This window comes from Trachypithecus francoisi, unplaced genomic scaffold (genome assembly GCF_009764315.1).
Source record: "Trachypithecus francoisi isolate TF-2019V2 unplaced genomic scaffold, Tfra_2.0 Lachesis_group3, whole genome shotgun sequence".
NCBI lineage: Eukaryota > Metazoa > Chordata > Mammalia > Primates > Cercopithecidae > Trachypithecus > Trachypithecus francoisi.
Genome location: NW_022681468.1, coordinates 160,340,833 through 160,358,187, shown reverse-complemented (window position 1 = coordinate 160,358,187; position 17,355 = coordinate 160,340,833). Strand labels below are relative to the sequence as shown.

The 17,355-nt window shown below is 59.4% G+C and overlaps 2 protein-coding genes across 6 annotated transcripts in view; one reads left to right on the top strand and one right to left on the bottom strand.

The window, feature by feature from the left end:
* APBA2 (amyloid beta precursor protein binding family A member 2) overlaps positions 1 to 12,309 on the top strand; it is a 234,260-nt gene extending 221,951 nt beyond the window's left edge. For 3 of the 5 annotated variants that reach the window (XM_033190745.1, XM_033190741.1, XM_033190743.1), the window contains 4 exons: positions 616 to 828; positions 2,342 to 2,461; positions 8,082 to 8,222; positions 10,946 to 11,086. In XM_033190745.1, coding sequence (XP_033046636.1) covers positions 616 to 828; positions 2,342 to 2,461; positions 8,082 to 8,222; positions 10,946 to 11,017 — 546 coding nt within the window. In that variant the 3' untranslated portion in view covers positions 11,018 to 11,086. Of the gene's footprint in view, positions 1 to 615; positions 829 to 2,341; positions 2,462 to 8,081; positions 8,223 to 10,945 lie in introns of all 5 variants that reach the window. The other 2 variants (XM_033190742.1, XM_033190746.1) reach the window with 1 other exon arrangement.
* Positions 12,310 to 16,743: 4,434 nt separating this feature from the next.
* FAM189A1 (family with sequence similarity 189 member A1) overlaps positions 16,744 to 17,355 on the bottom strand; it is a 466,288-nt gene continuing 465,676 nt past the window's right edge. The window contains exon 11 of the mRNA XM_033190739.1: positions 16,744 to 17,310. Coding sequence (XP_033046630.1) covers positions 16,994 to 17,310 — 317 coding nt within the window. The 3' untranslated portion in view covers positions 16,744 to 16,993. The remainder of the gene's footprint in view (positions 17,311 to 17,355) is intronic.

The window sequence follows — 17,355 nt, the reverse complement described above, 5'->3', positions numbered from 1 at the left end:
TGTGGGCAGAGGAGCAAATACCCTGGGGATGGCCCATACCTTGACTGCTTGTTAAATGGCTGAATTATTCTGTCTGCGGTGGGTGAGTGGATGGCCTCTGCTGTTTGTTGAATGGGTGAATGCGTGATCCTGGTTTCTTGCTGAAGACATTCCAGGCAGTTTCCGAGACAGTGACCTTTGAGAGGAAGTAAAAGTAGAAGGACTTTTCCAACAAGAGTGAAGGCCGGGGGCAGGCTATGGGTGCTGGAGTCTGAGAGCATTCCTCTGGCCTCTGTGGGTGTGGTGGGGTGGAAGGAGCAGGAACCAGTACACTGGAGCCCTGCTTGGGGTGGGAAGGTCAGTGTTGGGCATGGGTAGGGATGGAGTCAATGCCGGGCATGGGTGGGGATGGGGGTCTGTACTTCTAGGTTCCCAGGATTGCTGGGTGGACCCCAGGAAGGCATGGGAGCCAGAGTGGGGTAGGCAGGGAGCTCTCCTGGCTGAGATGAGCCAGCCTTGGATCCCATAGCAGGGCGGAATGTGCTGGGACAGGGTCAGCCTCATCCTCCTGTGAGTCCTTGGCAGAGGAGCCAGTCCCTGCTGCCAGCCCCTCTCACACTGCTGATCCCTTTGCAGCTGCAGCTGGAGAAGCACAAGGGTGAGATCCTGGGCGTGGTGGTGGTGGAGTCAGGCTGGGGCTCCATCCTGCCCACGGTGATCCTGGCCAACATGATGAATGGCGGCCCGGCCGCCCGCTCAGGGAAGCTGAGCATCGGGGACCAGATCATGTCCATCAATGGTACCAGCCTGGTGGGGCTGCCGCTCGCTACCTGCCAAGGCATCATCAAGGTGGGTGCCCTGGGACCCTCCGCCCAGGGGTCGCCTCAGCCCTGCCCCACTTGATCCCCACTTTGCTGCAATCTGCACTTCACCCATGGTGAAACTGAGGGCCAGGGAGACCCACCCGGCGACTGGTCGATGATGGCATCAAAATTTGAACTCAAGACTATTCCCCATGTCTGAATCAGAGGTGGACCTGGGCTGCCCTGGGGTGGGAGGGGAGGGGTGGTCTGAGCCCCGTTTCGAGCCATGTGGCCCTGGGCAAGGGCGCAAGGACCAGTGAGTATAGAGTGACCAGCTTATCCTGTTTTGCCTGGGACTTTGCCAGGTTAGCACTGAAAGTCCCGCTTCCGGGAAACCCCTTCAGTGCCCTTGGGCTGGGGAGGTGGGGCACCCTGCATGGGTTGAGTTCTGGGACACAGGTTCCCTTAAGTAAGGAGGCCACCCTGACCATCAGACTCGTGAGCTTGCAGCTTTGGGAGGTGCTGCCTGTCGCTGTGGGGGGTCAGGCGGAAGTTTCACCGGCAGGTGGGGTGGGGACCTTCACACTGACCACTTGCAGAGGAGCGGGCTCTGCCTGCTCTGGCGGCTCCTGTGATCCAGCTGTGGCCTGGCCCCAGCCCTCTGTGGCATGTTCCTCCCCACCCTGCTGTGGTCTTGGTGCTGGAGAGAACACCTTCCTCCTCTTTGTTCAGCGTGAGAGATGAAGGGCATTCCCCAGGCCAGAGCATCCCATAGACTGGCCCTCGGAGCTCGCCTGGCAGGGCTTCTGTCTGATGGGCAGCCACACAGAGAGACATGGGAGAGGCCTCTGCCAGCGAGGTCTCAGCAGCCGAGGTCCCCACTCCCAGGGCTGCAGCTCCCAGGTGGAGGCTTGGGTTCCTCCCCGTGCCTCTTCACCCCCACCGGACCCCAGCGGCCTGGCGCACCCGCTGACAGTTGCGTCCTCACTCAGAGATTCGCTGCGCGATCACTCCCTGCCCTGCAGGAGGTCATCCTTGGAGGGCACTGGGTTTTGAGGAAAGTGTCCCCACATTCTTCCATAGGAAGGTCTCCTGAATGTGGCATGGTAATGGCCCCCTCGACACCCTGAGGGTGAACTGGTGCCAGGCGCATTGGTTCTGCCCAGTGGCACTCAGAGCCTGGGCTCACTCCCGCAGCAGCTCATCTTCTCCAGGGCAGAGGTGCCCTGAGCATGGTGGGAAAGAAGGCGCAGTGCCACCCTGGAAACTTGGCAGCCCTGGGAAGGGCCAGGGCGAGGTTTGTCCTCACTGCATAGAGGGGCTACCGAGGCTGAGAGGGGACTGCCTGCCTCACCCAGTGTGCGTTCTCACTGCCCCTGGCCTCCGCCCTGCCAGCCTCACCCAGTGTGCGTTCTCACTGCCCCCGGCCTCCGCCCTGCCAGCCTCACCCAAGTGTGCATTCTCACTGCCCCCGGCCTCCGCCCTGCCAGCCTCCCCCATCCTGGGTCAGGCTTGATGTCTAAGGCCCAGCCTTTGACTGCTATCCCCGTGCTCTGCAGGGCCTGAAGAACCAGACACAGGTGAAGCTCAACATCGTCAGCTGTCCCCCGGTCACCACGGTCCTCATCAAGCGACCAGACCTCAAGTACCAGCTGGGCTTCAGCGTGCAGAATGGCATTGTGAGTCCCCCCTCCTGCCCTGGGCCGCCACCACTGCTGCAGGGCCCAGGGAGGGACAGCAGCTCCCGTCTGATGGGGCAGGCTATGCCTGGCAGCCTGGCAGGACCTGGCCCATGGGTGCAGCTGCCCACAGCCAGGCCAACCAGGACTGGAACTTTCCACGGCTCTCTGGGAGGTCCTGGGTAGAAGGGAAGGGCCAGGGCATGGCCGTGGATTGGGTCCCTGCAGCCTTTCCCAGGTGCCCTTGTCCCCACAGTGGCTGTCCCCTGCTTTGGAGGGAGGGCAGCCGGCTTCGCCAGCACTGTGGCTTGGACACAACCAGTCGTGGCATCACTTACTGTGCTCAACAAACATGCTCACTCATTCATTCATTCATGTACTCATCATTTACTTGTTCCCTCCGCCGTTCAGCAGACATCTGTGAAGTACCTGCTCTGTGTTAGGCTTTGTGCCAGGCAATGGGAAGGCTGGAGTGCTGCCTGGAGGAGGTGATGCTGGGCTTGAGTGTGGTTCTGGCCAAAAACCTGTGCCAGTTCCCCGGGCCAAAGTTCTTTAGCCCAAAGTTTCCACCCTCTCATTGACCTGCGTTTGGCTGGCCTGAGTTCTCTTTCCTTTGTTTTTCCTCCTGCAAAGGACCCAGAGGGGAGAGATGTGGCCACTAAATGGGATAAAGAAGAAAAGGGCTGGCAATACCCAAATTGTTTAAACCAGCCCTGAGTATGAGGGAGCACAGGAGGAGAGACCTTGCGGGCTGGAGTGGAGTGGTGTGGATGTATGCCCACCCACAGCCACAGAGGCGATGGGGAGGATGTATGCCCACCCACAGCCACAGAGGCGATGGGGAGGATGTATGCCCACCCACAGCCACAGAGGAAAGACAGTGGGAGAACATTCTAGAAGGACTACCAAATCTTCTCCATTGTTTTCTGGTGAAGCAGCATGGAGGGGTATATCCACCATCAGGGTGGAGTCACAGGGCTTGGGCTCAGGGCCCATCTCTGACCCTGCTGTGTTAGAGCAAATTTGCTCCTATAAAAAAAGATTCCACAAGTCTTCATATACTGAGAGCTTACTGCTTATTCGTGCTGCAGTCTAATTTGCAGTGGGGGCGGTGGAGTGAGCTTCACTCCACAGAGCCACTCAGGGGCCCAGGCTCTGCCCTCAGCTGGGCTTCGGCAGCCCCCACTGGGAGCTCCGTGTCTGGCTGGCACTGCAGGAAGAGAGGCAGCTCAGAAGACCTTGTGAAGGTTTTCAGGACCAGGGCAGAAATGGCCCTTGTCATTTCTGCCCACAGCCCACTGGCCAGATAGCTCAGCCACAGACCCATGGGAAGCGGGGGCCAGCCGGCGCCCAGAACGAAGAGGGACAGGGGCATTGCCAGTGTCAGCCCTACCTTCCCGGCTGTGTGACCCTCGGCAAGTCACTTAACACTCACTGGATTCCCCTCAAAAGGTGCTTGTGAAGATCAGCGGAGAAAATCCATAACGTACCCCAAGCTATCCAAGGTGGCCCCGCTGGTCCTAGTCTCTGCCAAGGAGGAAGGCCCGTGGCCCCTGGACCCGGCACAGGTGCCGGGACAAGTTGTCTGCACTCCTCTTGGGACTTCTGTCCAGGACAGTGCGCCTGCCGCAGGAGCTGGCCAGTTGGTGGTCTGGCCTGGTCCGGCTCTGCCTGACTGCTCTGCACACATGTGACCTGGGCACAAGCAGTTGCCCCAGCTAATTTGGAGGCTCTGCAGAAAGTGAGCTGGGGCCCTGTCTGCAGCTGCCGTGAGCACTTGGTGGATGGGCATGGCTGGGCCCCAGGGAGGAGGGCTGGGAGAGCCTTCTGGGCTCCCGCACCCCAACCATCACCAGGCCTTGCCTGTGTGCCTCCCACCCCAGCACTGGGGACAGTGGAGGAAGCTGGGGACTGACAGCCCTGCAGCCCTCACGAGGAGCCCTGCTGTGCAGAGCCGGGGGCGCCGTGTGGTGTCCCCGGGCTGCCCCTGCCTGGCCAAGCCTGGTGACTACACCGTCTTTGCCTCCTGAGTGGCACTGGGGAGCTGCTTGTCCTGTTCCCGCACCCCCTTGCCCAGCCTGGGAGGCAGGTGGGCCTGGGTTGGTGGCCAGTGCCGCCCCCTGACAGCACCGTCACTGTGCGCCCTGCAGGAGAGGCTGGCTTTCCCCACCATGGGGTGGCCTGGGGGCTGCCCACTCTTAGGGCCTGTGACTATAGCCCTGCCCAGGATGAGTTTGATGGCCCCTCAGTCTGCTGGTGTCCCCCAAACTATAACCGCATGAGGAACACAGGAACTGGAGAAGCTGGGGCACACAGAAGTTTAGTGGCTTGCCCCAGGTCACACGGCCATGTGGAGCACTGGTGGGGAGAGGGGAAGAAGAGACAAGGAAGGGGAGGACTCCGGTTTGTGTTTTGTGGGGGCTAGATTAACGTGAATGGGAAAGGAGGGGACAGCCTGGAGCAGCCCAGCCAAGCCCAGGTGCAGGGTTCTGTGCCTTCCTTCCCAGAGAGCCAGAGAGTGCAATGGGTGAGTGTGAAGCCAGGGCGGAGGGCAGTGGATGGAGACCAGGGCTCTCTCCAGCTGCCTTCTGGGGCAGGTGCGGGGAGTCTGGAGAGCTCCCGAAGATGGGGCTGAGTGGGTCCAAGTGGCCAGGAAGCTGAGGGTGGTGGTGTGGATAGGGGCTTCTCAAAAGATTAGAGGGTGCAGGGTTGAGGGCAGCAGCAGACTTGCGGGGCCTGGAGTGAGGAGGGGGTCATGCAATTCCGAAGACAAAATCTCCGGGGTGGCAATATGAAAGGGAGGGTGCCACCCACTGCTTGGTGTCTCTGCCCTGGATCCGGGGTCTGAGTTCCGGAGTGATGGAGGGGCCAAGCATCTGTGAAACTTGGGGGGGTTCTGGGGTCACGACTGGGGACGAGGAGGGTCTGAAGGTCCCAGCCCTGCTCGCGGATGCGCTGTGTTCCACCCTCTGGCCTCTGCCTCCCTGTCTGTGAAATGGGGTCCCACTTCCTTGAAGCCCCAGTGCTCAGGATGCAGGGGAGAGGCTGGCAGCCGAGGGGAGGGCAAATGCTGGCTCTCAGGGGCTTTCTCCAAGATACAGGGCAGCTCACCCTGAGAGTGCCAGGGAGGGCTGGATGAAGCGAATGAACTGGTGTGGTTCTGTCCTGGTTATGATCCATCTCCCCAGTGATCCAGAAAATGGCATGCAGGCGGCCATACAGATCAGTCACCATCTCTGCGTAGCTCGGCTGCCTGGCGGTAAACACCAGGCCCTTCAGGTCCCCAAGTGCGGACCCCACCTTTTGCACCTGCCTCATGAGTGCCCATGGCCATGGTGGGGGTTGAAGGTAGGGGCTGGCTGTCCCTGTTTGGCCCTCTGCGCACCTAGACACAGAGGCTGTCACAGTGGCTGTCACCTGTCCCCCTGCAGGCCAGGACTTACCCACCCCAGGGACTTGTCCAGGCATCTGCCTGGCTGAGGTGCACCAGGGGCTCCAGGGAGCAGTGAGCCTGGGATAACATTCAGGAGACCCGAGGGTGCTGGCTACTCTGGTCTAAGCCACTCGTCCTTCACAGTGTGCTCAGGATGGGACCTGAGCCCAAGGGCCCTGGTCTCCACTTTCAGGAGTCTGGTACCCTGGGTTCCTGCTGCCCCCGACCCTGTAGCAGTGGGGCTTTTCCCTCGGTGTCACCTCTCTGGGCCCCCCTATCCCCACCATGCCTAATGAAGCTCTCACCAGTGTCCTCCTGTCCTTGCCAGGCCCCCCTGCCTGAAGTCCTGGCTCCAGCTGGCCTGGGACAGCCACAGGGCCCCTTGTATCCCAGGAGCCAGTGGGCAGGGACGGGTGGTCCTCTCAGCCTCCACGTGCGCAGCCACCTGGGGAGCACGTGCGGGCGCTGGAGGATGCCTGGCTAGGAAATGGGTCCATCAGCTCCTGCCCCGACCTGCAGCGGCTCTCCCCAGTGACTTCAGAAACATTCCCTGTGGCAGGTGGCAGTGCTTAGCGTGCAGGGTGAGCAGTCAGATGAGATATGGGCCTGCTGCAGAAATCTGGGTGCTAGTGTGGGGGGAGGGGGAGGCCTCCTCCCAGTTGTCTGTGTCTGCACGTGTGTGTGCACGCAGGTGTGTTTGGGAGACGTGAGTCTGCTTCTCCCATCCCAGGCCACTCGCCTCCTGCCACGGCTCAGCACAGCCTCCTTTCTCCAGGGTAAGAGGGTCCCGGGGCGAAGGAGCTGCCTTGCGGTGTGGAATGTGCCTCTCCCCACCCCCTTCTCTTCTAGTCTTAATTCTCCTGGGACATCCATTTTTCTGGTTTTTGTTTTCATTTAAAAAATAACTGTGGTAAAATACATCTATAACATAAAATCGAGCATCGTAACCATTTTGAAGTGCAGAGTTCTGTGGCAGTCCATCTGCGTATCAGGCAGCCATGGCCACTGTGCTCTCCTGCACGACTTCGTCCTACCCAGTGGGAGCTTGGTCCCCACTAAGCACCACCACCCATTCCCCCTTCCCAACCCCTGGCAGCCCCCCATGTCTCCTTTGTCTCTGTGATTCTGACTACCCCAGGTGCCTCATATCAGTGGCATTGCGCACCGTTTGTCCGTGTGCCTGGCCTGTGTCACGCAGCGCAGTGTCCCTGAGGTCTGTCCGTGCTGTAGTGCGCGTCGGACTCTCCTTCCTCTCCAGGGCTGAGTACTGTTTCCCTGTAGGCCTAGAGCACTTTCTGTTTCTCTGCTGGTCCGTGCTGTCACCCTCGGCTATTGTGAACACTGCTGCTGTGAACACGGGTGTGCAGGGCACCTGTTTTCCAGTCTGTCCAGTCTCATGGTCACAGGCGCTCCCAGGCCCTCCTGTCCATCTGTTTGACGTCACTTTTAAGCTGGAAATGGAAACCCCCGCCACTGCACTCCAGCCTGGGTGACAGAATGAGACCCTGTCTCCAAAAAACACAGAACCAGTATGTTTGGCACAAAATGCTCTTATGTCACCTGGTGGGGGGGGATATAGGAATAAAAGTGACTCTTCCCTGCCTATGTAGAGCATTTGGGCATCTGACAAACAGAGCCTTCCCTTGACAGAACAGATGCCCCGCCTTTCTGGTGGCCAGGGGACAGGCTGCCTCTCCTTTCCCACCCACCACCAGCTAAGTGCCTGTCTTCCAGGATGGTAACCAGGCTCAGCTGCAGGAGGCCAGGTGGCGGTGGCCTTGGGCTATGTCACCAGTCTCCAGCCTGACCACAAAGGGAGGGGCCCTGGGGGAGGTGCGGCTGTGGACCGGTTCCACTGTGGGAGTTAGAAAATGTGTTGGTTCCCCACACACCACGGCATTGACTCTCTCGTTTTAAGGAAACACACTCCAGATCATAAGCGCTGCCGTGTGAGTCAGCGAATTGCACGTGCACGTATTCATCACGTGGCGCTTTTCCCTCTGAGTCAGCGAATTGCACGTGCACGTATTCATCACGTGGCGCTTTTCCCTCTGAGTCAGTGAATTGCACGTGCACGTATTCATCACGTGGCGCTTTTCCCTCCACGTGTCCTGTCTTTGGAGACATGGTGGAGCGCCTGTCGGTTGTGGCAGGAACACGTGTGCTGACCTGGCCATGTCTGCTTAGATTTGCAGCCTCATGAGAGGGGGCATTGCCGAGCGAGGGGGCGTCCGCGTTGGCCACCGCATCATCGAGATCAACGGGCAGAGCGTGGTGGCCACAGCCCACGAGAAGATAGTCCAAGCTCTGTCCAACTCGGTCGGAGAGGTAAGGAGGGACTTCGGGTATGCCTGTGCGTGCTGGTTCCCGCCTGCTCCCGCCTGCCCTCCATGAGCCTCACCCGCTCCAGAGGACACAGGGCGTCTGAAGGCCACCCAGGCTGTGCCTCCCACCGGGGCTGCTGTGACAAGGGTGAATGGAGTGGCAGGTGATGCGGGGCCATCCCGGTCTGGCTCTAACTGAGCAGCCAGGAGGGCACAGGCTGCTGGGGGTGCTGCTTGGACACTACTTTTGGGACTGGATCTGTATATCCAGTTCAGAAGTTCTGCAGGGCACGCGGCTCTGGCCACCCTGGCAGGCTTGCCTCTCTGCCCCTGTTGGCCGTCCCCTCCCACAGCCAGGCTGCTCGCCCTGTCCCGCTTCACTGGCTGAACCCCCCCAGTCCAGTTCTTTCTGGCATCGCTTCCACGGCAGTGCGAGGATGGTGTGGGGGAGGCGCCGGTCTTCCTCCAGAGCTCACAAGGCGGCAGGATCATTGGGAGGGAGGATGGTGTGGGGGGGGCGCCGGTCTTCCTCCAGAGCTCACAAGGCGGCAGGATCACTGGGAGGGAGGATGGTGCTGGGGGGGGTGGCCAGCGCGCTGCGGGGCTGTGTGTGTGTGTGTAGTGTGAGTGGGTGTGGGTGTGTGCATGTGGATGTGTGAGCATGAGTGTGTGTGGAATGTGATGTATGAGTGTGGGTGTGAATTTAAGTGTGGGCAGGTGTGGGAAATGAGTGTGTGCGTGCACATGCGGGTGTATAGGGTTGCATGAGTGAGTGGGTGTGTGTGGCTGTGTGAATGTGAGTGTGGAGGAGTGGCTGTGTGGGGGGGTGAGTGTATGTGTGTGGATGTACATGTGTGTGAGACAGCATGGGGTGTGTAGGAGTGCAAGTGTGGGTGTGTGCAGGGGTGTCTGGCTGTGGGTCTGTGAGTGGATGTGGGGCATAGGGGTGTGGAGTGTGAGTGGGTGTGAGTAGGGGTGTGTAGAAGGGGTGTTCAGCACAAAGGGGCTCCAGGCTCTCTGGGAAGCGCGGTGGTCATGTGAGCAGGGAGACTGCGAGCTGAGGAGCCTGGCCTGCAGAGGGGCCTGCTGGGGACCGGGCAGGGAGTTTCGGGCAGGGAGTTTGGGTTGGGGTCTGGGGACAGCAGTGGCAGGCTGGGCGGTCTGTGGCGCTTCCTCCTGGTGGCCCTGTGGGGCTGAGTACGTGGAAACCATCCTTGCAGCTTGTGGGGTGGGTGGGCAGAGGGCCCTCCAGTTCCTGTTCCTCAGATGAGGTCTCCCAGAGCCACGTCGGGACACTCGTATTTTGTGCACTGCAGGGTCTGCTGGGAGCTGGGAGGCCTGTTTTCCCTGTGCTGGTGGAGGGCAGGGGGCTGGCTCAGGAGAGGAGGGGCCAGGCGGACACCAGCCTCCCTTTGATGGCTTCAAAGAAAGGAAAAGCCAGTGTTCCCAAGTAGCTGCTTTGAAGTGGCCGCCCCCACAGCTCTCAGCCCCACACCCGTGAGGGAATCCACCTGTGGAGGAGTGGGCGGGAGCACGGAGAAGAGGCAGGAGGCGGCCGGGGTGTTGGAATCCTTTCAGCCCTGCTGAGGTTATGGTGCCTGTTTCCAGCAGCCCTGAGCCCGCGTGGGACATGAGTCACTGATAAACAAGGCTTGCAGTTGTGAGGGGCCTCGGTGTGGGTTTCCGGTTGAGGAATGCCAGGGAGTGACTGATGGAGGAAGCCCGTGCTGGGGCCAGGAGCAGCAGAAACCTGCACTGGCCACACAGATCCCGGCAGGGAAGGCAGGGTAACACCTCAGAAGCAGAGCTGCACGATGTGCCTTTCTGGGCTGCTCAGCCCAGGACCCGAGACCTGCTTGCCTGAGGAGGGGCATTTGCAGGGCAGCTGCACCCGGTGGGGAGGCCAGCAGCACCTGTGGCAGCCAACCCTGGCAGTGCAAGGGCCCCCATCCCGAGGCCGCAGCCCAGCGCAGTCCCGGGCAGGACAGGGGACAGCGTCATGCTCAGGGGAGGAGAAGTGGGCAGCAGGGCTCCCCTTCTGTTATTGAAGCAGACGTTTAGAGTCTGCTCCTTCCCAGTGTCCCCACAGAAGGATTATGAGGCGTGCCACCCACACGGTTGGTCTCCCTGGGGCGGTCTGAGGCTTTGCTTGTGTACCTAGCCCCTTTGAAGCCAGGGCTCAACGCCAGGCCCCAAAGGGTCATTTGTTGACTGATCCCCAAAGGCTGGGGACCTGAGGTGCCCTGGGCCCCAGCGAGCCTGTTCCCAGCCCCCAGCACACTTGCCTGGCCAGTGTTAGTTCTATAAGAAGGGGTGTGTGTCTTCCCCCATTGGTCTCCTCCTCACTGAAGCAGAGTGCGCCCATTGCAGTTTCTGCTGAGGCCTGGGCACCCCCAGCCAGCCTCAGTGGATGGGTAAACTGCTGTCACCGCTAGAAGTCCAATTTCTTACCCTCTGGGTGTCAGCAGGACTGGAAGCAAAACTAGCACTCCACTGGGTAGACGCCTCTGGAGCCAGGGGCGGGGGCCCGGAATCTCGGTCTGCCGCATCTGGAAGGCATCCTAAGTGCCCCCGGGCCTGGGCAGGCCGGCCTTCCTCCTTCACTCTAGGAGGTGGGCATTGGGAGCAGAACTCGGGGGTGGGGGGTTGTCTCTGTAGTTTGCTTTCACCTGATTGTGGGAGGGGCAGTGGGAGGGCAGCGGCTCAGCCTCCTCTGTCTGTTGGCAGATCCACATGAAGACCATGCCTGCTGCCATGTTCAGGCTCCTCACGGGCCAGGAGACCCCGCTGTACATCTAGGCCCCTCCAGCCTGGCCACGCAGCCTGGACACCGGGCAGGGCCACCCGGGCCCGGAGGAGCTGGGAGCCGGGCCGCAGATTTGACCCCGACGCCACAGCCCAGCCACGGACACTGGCTCCCCAAAGGGCGTGCCCTCACCACCCACTTGGTTTCTTTTGTTTTCATTTTGCCAAAAAGGGGTATGTCTTTATCAAAGGAGAGTCACAGAACAAATGTTTGTAAAGCGTTCGAGTATTTTGCCATGTTCTGGACTGTTTTCTCCCTGCACCAGCCAGGGTGTGTCTCGGTAGCTGTGCGTGGTGTGACCAGCCAGGGTGTGTCTCGGTAGCTGTGCGTGGTGTGACCAGCCAGGGTGTGTCTCGGTAGCTGTGCGTGGTGTGACCAGCCAGGGTGTCTCGGTAGCTGTGCGTGGTGTGACCAGCGTGTGTGTCTTTCCTCTCTGAAGCTGTGTAGAGTGAACTGGCGCCTCCAAGGGAGGCGGCTCCCAGGGCAGGGCAGCCATCACCCCTGCCTCCCGCCCCCTTGGCCGGGATGTCTGGGGTCCTGTGGGGCCCCCGCAGTGGTCCCAAACAGCTGCCTCTGCCACTGACTGCAGTGACACAGGCCGCCCAGCTCCCAGGACATGACTTGTAATGAAAGTGTGGGGACATGTGATTGATTGTAAATAAAGGATGATGGCCACGACACGAAAACTCCCTATTTATTTAGATACTATTACCGTTTGGACTTTTATTTTGGCAGGCTGGTTTTCAGACTCGAGGGTTTTCCAGTGTGACCCATGACCACACCTGCCTCTCCTGTAGTCTCTTCTGGGCACCCTCCCACCCGGCTGCATCCCCGGGCAGGGCTCCCACAGAGACGAGGAGGGCGCAGGCATCTGCCCCCTCTTTAAAGTCGATCTACACACACTCATCCACGCACATGCTCCTTCGAGGAAACAAAAGCTACGCTAGCAAACGCGACCTCGGCCACACCTAAGGCAGCCAGCCGTGAGTGCAGACCCCTCGGCCAGCGTGGCACGGCAGCCCTGAGCAGTAGTGGTGTGTGTGTAGATCAAGTCAGATCTAGTCCAGCTCAGTTCATTAGCGATCCATGTAATCTGACGTCATCTTGTCCCAAAGTCTCTTTTTTTGGCCCAGGCCTTGAAGAATACACTGTGACTTAAGAAGCCTTACCACGCAGTAACTAAAGCTTTAGGATGATTGTATTCGAGGAGTGCCGTGTGTTGCATGCAGCTGCCCGTAGGAAGACTTTACGCATATCACTAATAAACCTGAAGTCGTGATGAAAAGCCGTGTGTGTGACTGCTCTGTTACCTGAGTGGCGGGTGCCACCTGTCCTCTCATTCACAGCTTGGATGCGGCTCTGCAGGTTCGCTATGCGGTGGCGGCCGTGGCTGCTCTGTGCCCCTCCTGGATCCTGAACCTTGGAAGCTATCACTAATGAGGTCGGAGGGTGGGCGCTCTGGGCAGCAGGTGTCAGCTGTGCAATGCCCTGCTGCAACTGGAGGTGCCAGCAATGCTGCCAGATCACGGGGTCAGCGCCAGGTTCTTGACCCACTTGCCCCAGCGGGGAGACACGTCCGCAGAGCACTGACTAATGGAATCAGGGAGCCTTGGGCTTCTTCGGATTTCAGCATGAACGACCCCTGGGAAAGGTGCGCATGCATGTGCGTGTGTAACAGCCGGACCGCCCATCCCAGCACCCTCTCTGCACCTGTGGGTCCTTTGCAGCCTGTCTAGAGTGACAATTCTGAGTGACAAAAGGTAAGTGTGCCAGCACTTACCTTTCTTCATGGCCACCGTTCTGGCATCACCTGGTGTGGGAAAGCCAGGTAGCAGGCATGGGCTTTGGTCAGAGGCAGGGCCTGGGGTCCAGCTGGGTTAGGCTGCGGGCCTTGGATGGGCAGGAGCCCTCCTCTCTGGCCTGCCCACAGCAGAGTGAGCGCCATGCCGTGGGCACCGACCACAGCAGAGTGAGCTCCATGCCGTGGGCACCGACCACAGCAGAGTGAGCTCCATGCTGTGGGCACTGACCACCTTCAGGGCCCAGGATTCTTGGGGAACTGCAGAGTAAGAAGACTTACTGTCACCTGGCTGCCCAGAGGATGTAGGCAAAGGGCTTGCTTCAGCGTGACCTTGGCCATCGGGGGCATGTAAGAGACAGCCTTTCAAGGCGCACTCCAGCTTCATGCCTCCCTCTTCCCCGAAAGTATACATGGTAGAGGCAAAGAAAGCTGTTCCATAGGAAACTGTCCTAGAGAGCTGTGTACATGCTGAAATGTATATGCACTCGCTCTGAATAAATATGCTGAAGAATGAAAAGCAAATACAATTCTTGACGTGGCCAACAAACAAGAATGCCGGGGATGGCCACATCCTTGGGGAATGAAAAGAAATGTCTCCTGAGTCAAAGCTGGAGGGAATGGGATTCCCCTCAGGAGGCCAAGACGGAACATTCCTGCTGTGCCCCAGATGAGGCCGGGAAGCAGGTCCCAGGGAGGAGAGCCCTGGCTAGCTGAGGACATGCGGGCAGGACTCCCACCAAATCGTACACATCTTTTAAAATCCTGCATTTAAGGAAAACGTTGAGCCACGGCCTGCATTCCTCCCAGCAGCCCTTGGAGGCCACATCCATGAGGGGCTGCCATGGCCAGTGTGGGCGGGCCTGTGTGTGTCTCAGCCCTGGCCCTCCGCACTCTGCCCGGGAGTTGATCGTCTCCGGAAGGGTCCTGGAAGCACAGCTGAGTGGCACGGGTATCTCAGGCTCCCCGGCTGGCTGCTGCAAGACCCACTCAGGACCCTGCCCCCGGCCAGTGGTGCACACAGGCTCAGCCTGCCTCTGTCCCCGTTAGACCTCAGAGACACAGAGACCAGAAATACTTTTTATTAAAACACGGATCATTATTAAAACACCTTGAGGTACATTAAATAAATACAACCGTTCCAGTTGTACAAACAAGTCTGGTGGCTTGAAAACAATTTCCTATAAATGCTGCCTTAGCAGCCTCTGAGAGTCAGCATGGGTGGGGAGAAGCATCCGTGTGTAGCGAGCTTTCTGTGGCCTGGTGTGTTATAAGCATTTAATGTGGATCCTCATCTCCAGCCAAGGTTGAGACCTGAAGTTCTTGCGAATGATGCTCCCCCTTCTCCGACCTTGCTTGCCATAGAGTTGGGGTCCAGGTTCTCCCCGCTCAGCATCCTCGTGGCCCCAAGGCTGGGGTCAATGGTGGTGTCACAGCAGATGCCAACCCCCCCTTTGGGTCTCAGGGCAGGGGATGCCCAGGGCCCAGCTGAGCTGGAGGAGCATGTCACCCCCCCCAAAGCAGCCACAGTTGGCCCATTTCAGATCCCAGACAGGGAGCATGATGAGAGCGGGGGAAGGACGCACACGGAGGGGGAAGCAGCCAGCTTTCTCCTTGGCTGTGAGCCAACGTGCAGCCTGGGGCTCGGGCTCTTGCTGCTGGTACCCAGATGCCATGGAGCCAGGGTCAAGGGCACCACAGCTTCTGGGTCAGGTTGCCAGCACATTCCCTAGTCTACCAGCACCTCTGTCTTCTGAGGACCCTCCCAGGAAGCCCAGAGGCTGGCCCCTCCTAGAGTCCATGAGTGGCCTTGAGCAGCTGGGCTTAGTGGGGCACCCCAACCCTGTCCCTGACTGCCTCATTTTGAGGGGGAGAAGGTTCCAGCCCGGCAGCATCAAGGTGGGTACAGTTTCTGTATCCACACAACAGCTGCCACCAGTGCAAACCCAGAGCTGGGTGAGGGTGGGGTGCAGGTGGGGGCCCACAGGGAGGCAGTGCTGGGGCAGCATCCCTATTGGCCACTGGGACCGTGCCCTGCTGCAGAGAAGGGAAGGATGCCGAGCAGCAGGCTGGGTGGTCCAGTGGGCCTCCACCCCAGCTGCATGAGGAAAACAGCCCAGAGGCTGAGTCCACTGGGTGGTTGGTGGTCTTGGCCTCGCTGGAATTGCAGCCATGTCTGAGGACTGCAGCTCTAGCCCACCCAAGGGCTCGGCCCAGGGACAATGCTGTGTGAACCCCCAAGCCCTAGTGTGGACCCCCCAAGCAGGTGAAACCCCTGCGGCGTGGCCCCAGCACACCTCAGACAGTGGAGACTCAGCGGCCAGGGCGTCAGGCGTGGCTGAAGCTCTGCTCCAGGGCGTCCATTCTGAAAATCCACCAATTTCACCTGCAAAGAGACTTGCCTTGAGGGAATTCACAAGCCCCCACTTGAGAAAAATTATAGTTTCCTGTTTTATAGTCTGAATAAAGTGCTCATAAATTCATCTCTAGTACATCTTTCCTGGAAAAGTGCAGGGCGTCGTCTGTTTTCAGCTCTCTATAGCAATCAAAGCCTTTTCAACCCACCACAGCTGGGGCAGTCCCACACCTCAGCCCCCAGGGCGGGGGTAACGGGCTGGAGGAAGGCTCTGGGCACCCAGGCTGGAACCCCACACCCTTCCCGGCTTCCAGTCACACAGAAGCTCCCCAGCACGCTGGCCACAGCGGTGTTGGGGAATTGGGGGAGCTCAAGGACGAGCCCCACAGAGCCAAGAGAAGAGCAGCATGAGCCCCCTGTCCTGGCACGCAGGAGTGGAAGGCACCCTCTGGTCCCCCTGTGCCCCCATGCCAGGCTCACGGGCTCTCCGGGAAGAACTCAGCCTCTAGGCTGCTTTGTTCACTGCAGGGCCCACCCGACGCACCTCAGAGGCTGTTGCAGCTAGTGGCCCTGAACAGGCATTTCCATCACTGCAGAAAGTTCTCGTGGATGGCGCTGTTCCAGGGCCATTGTTTGGAGCAGCTGCCACTGATGCCACCAGAAAACAAGGGGATAGGGGCCAAGGAAGTCCAAGGTCCCCAAGCTGCCCCCAAGCTGGGCATGCCTGCTTCTGCACAAGCAGCATGGTGGGTGTCTCTTCCGTTTCGCGTGGGTTTGTAGGTGGTTGATGATCCTCCTGCGCAGGTGTGTCTGTCTGCTGCCGCCTGCCCAGGGGAAGGTCAGCTCTGGGTCACAGGGATCTGCTTTATCAGAAGGGGCCACTTTCCAGAGGAACCTGCCTCTCTCCCTCAGAACTGGACCCACCGAGCTCAATCAGGTGAGCTCAGACACAAGGGAGACCCCCAAAGGAGCTGGGAATCAGCGCTTATTGTTATGGACCAAACAACTGAATCAGGTCTGTGCCAGGACGGGAGCCTGGAGAAAGGGGGCCCGGGAGGAGGTGGGGGAGGCACCTCATGGAGGGAGGCCGAGCTCGAGGCCCAGGAGATGGTGGGTTCCTCCAACCCTCTGCAACACCGGCCTGTCCCCTGGGGTGGCCAGGCTACGGCAGAGGCCCCCACTGTACGTTTGTTTGCACAGTAGCCCTGTGGACAGAAAGTTGGGCGCAGGCTGCCATCTGTGCTAATGCTACCTATTTCCTTTCATAGGAAATAGGCCAGAGCGTGATGAACGTTTAATGATAGAGCCATCGAGCCACATGAGAAAATGTCTCATGACTCGATGTCACCCTCTGTCCCCTGAACACTAAGTTAAATGAGGGATAGGGAACTCCTGCTTTGGATGGCCCTGATTTTGGAGATACTTCGAGTCTTTAGGTGACCTAAGTGTCGCCTGTTGCTGCATTCACGTTTGTGCAGCGCTGCTCAATTCAAGGCGCTGCACGCCAGATAAAACCAGAGTTCACTGTGGACATGAGAGTCATCTTTCCGAGTTACTGGGCTAGGCAGGAAACGCGATCCACAGGGCGACGACCGCTCGGCAGGAAACGCGATCCACAGGGCGATGACCGCTCGGCTCCCCTCGAGAAAGGGAGTGACCGTTCCCTGCCCATGCCGCCCCCAGATCATCCTGGGTGTCCCCCAACGTGTCCTCAGCCAAGCTGGGCCTGAAGGCCTCTATCAGGCATGATGGCTTCTGGCAAGACCATCTGTGGCGCCAGGCCCATTGGTGTCCACGGTCAGACTCGTGGCTCCTTTATACCTGGTCCAGAACACCAGCGCCTAAGACGGCTTCCTCCTCGGGGCGCTCCTCGTTGGTGACGGCCAAGCGCATGGCACCCACCATGTGCTGTGCCTCGGTGGGGAGGGCACAGTGTGAGTGTTCCAAAAACTTAGCCACCAAAACCCTGGTGTCCGCATAGGCCTTGCTGTCCACTAAAGAGCGTGGCCGCTGTTTGGAGGCTGCCAGGAAGGGCTCTGGTGTTGGCCGTCGGTCAACTTTCCAGGTATCTGGGTCCCCCGCTGGTGAAAGCTGGGCCCAACAGGCAGCCGTGGCAGAGCGAGACATGGAAGCTAAAAATCAAGGGAAAAAATGCAATGTGAAACTCACTGAAAGCA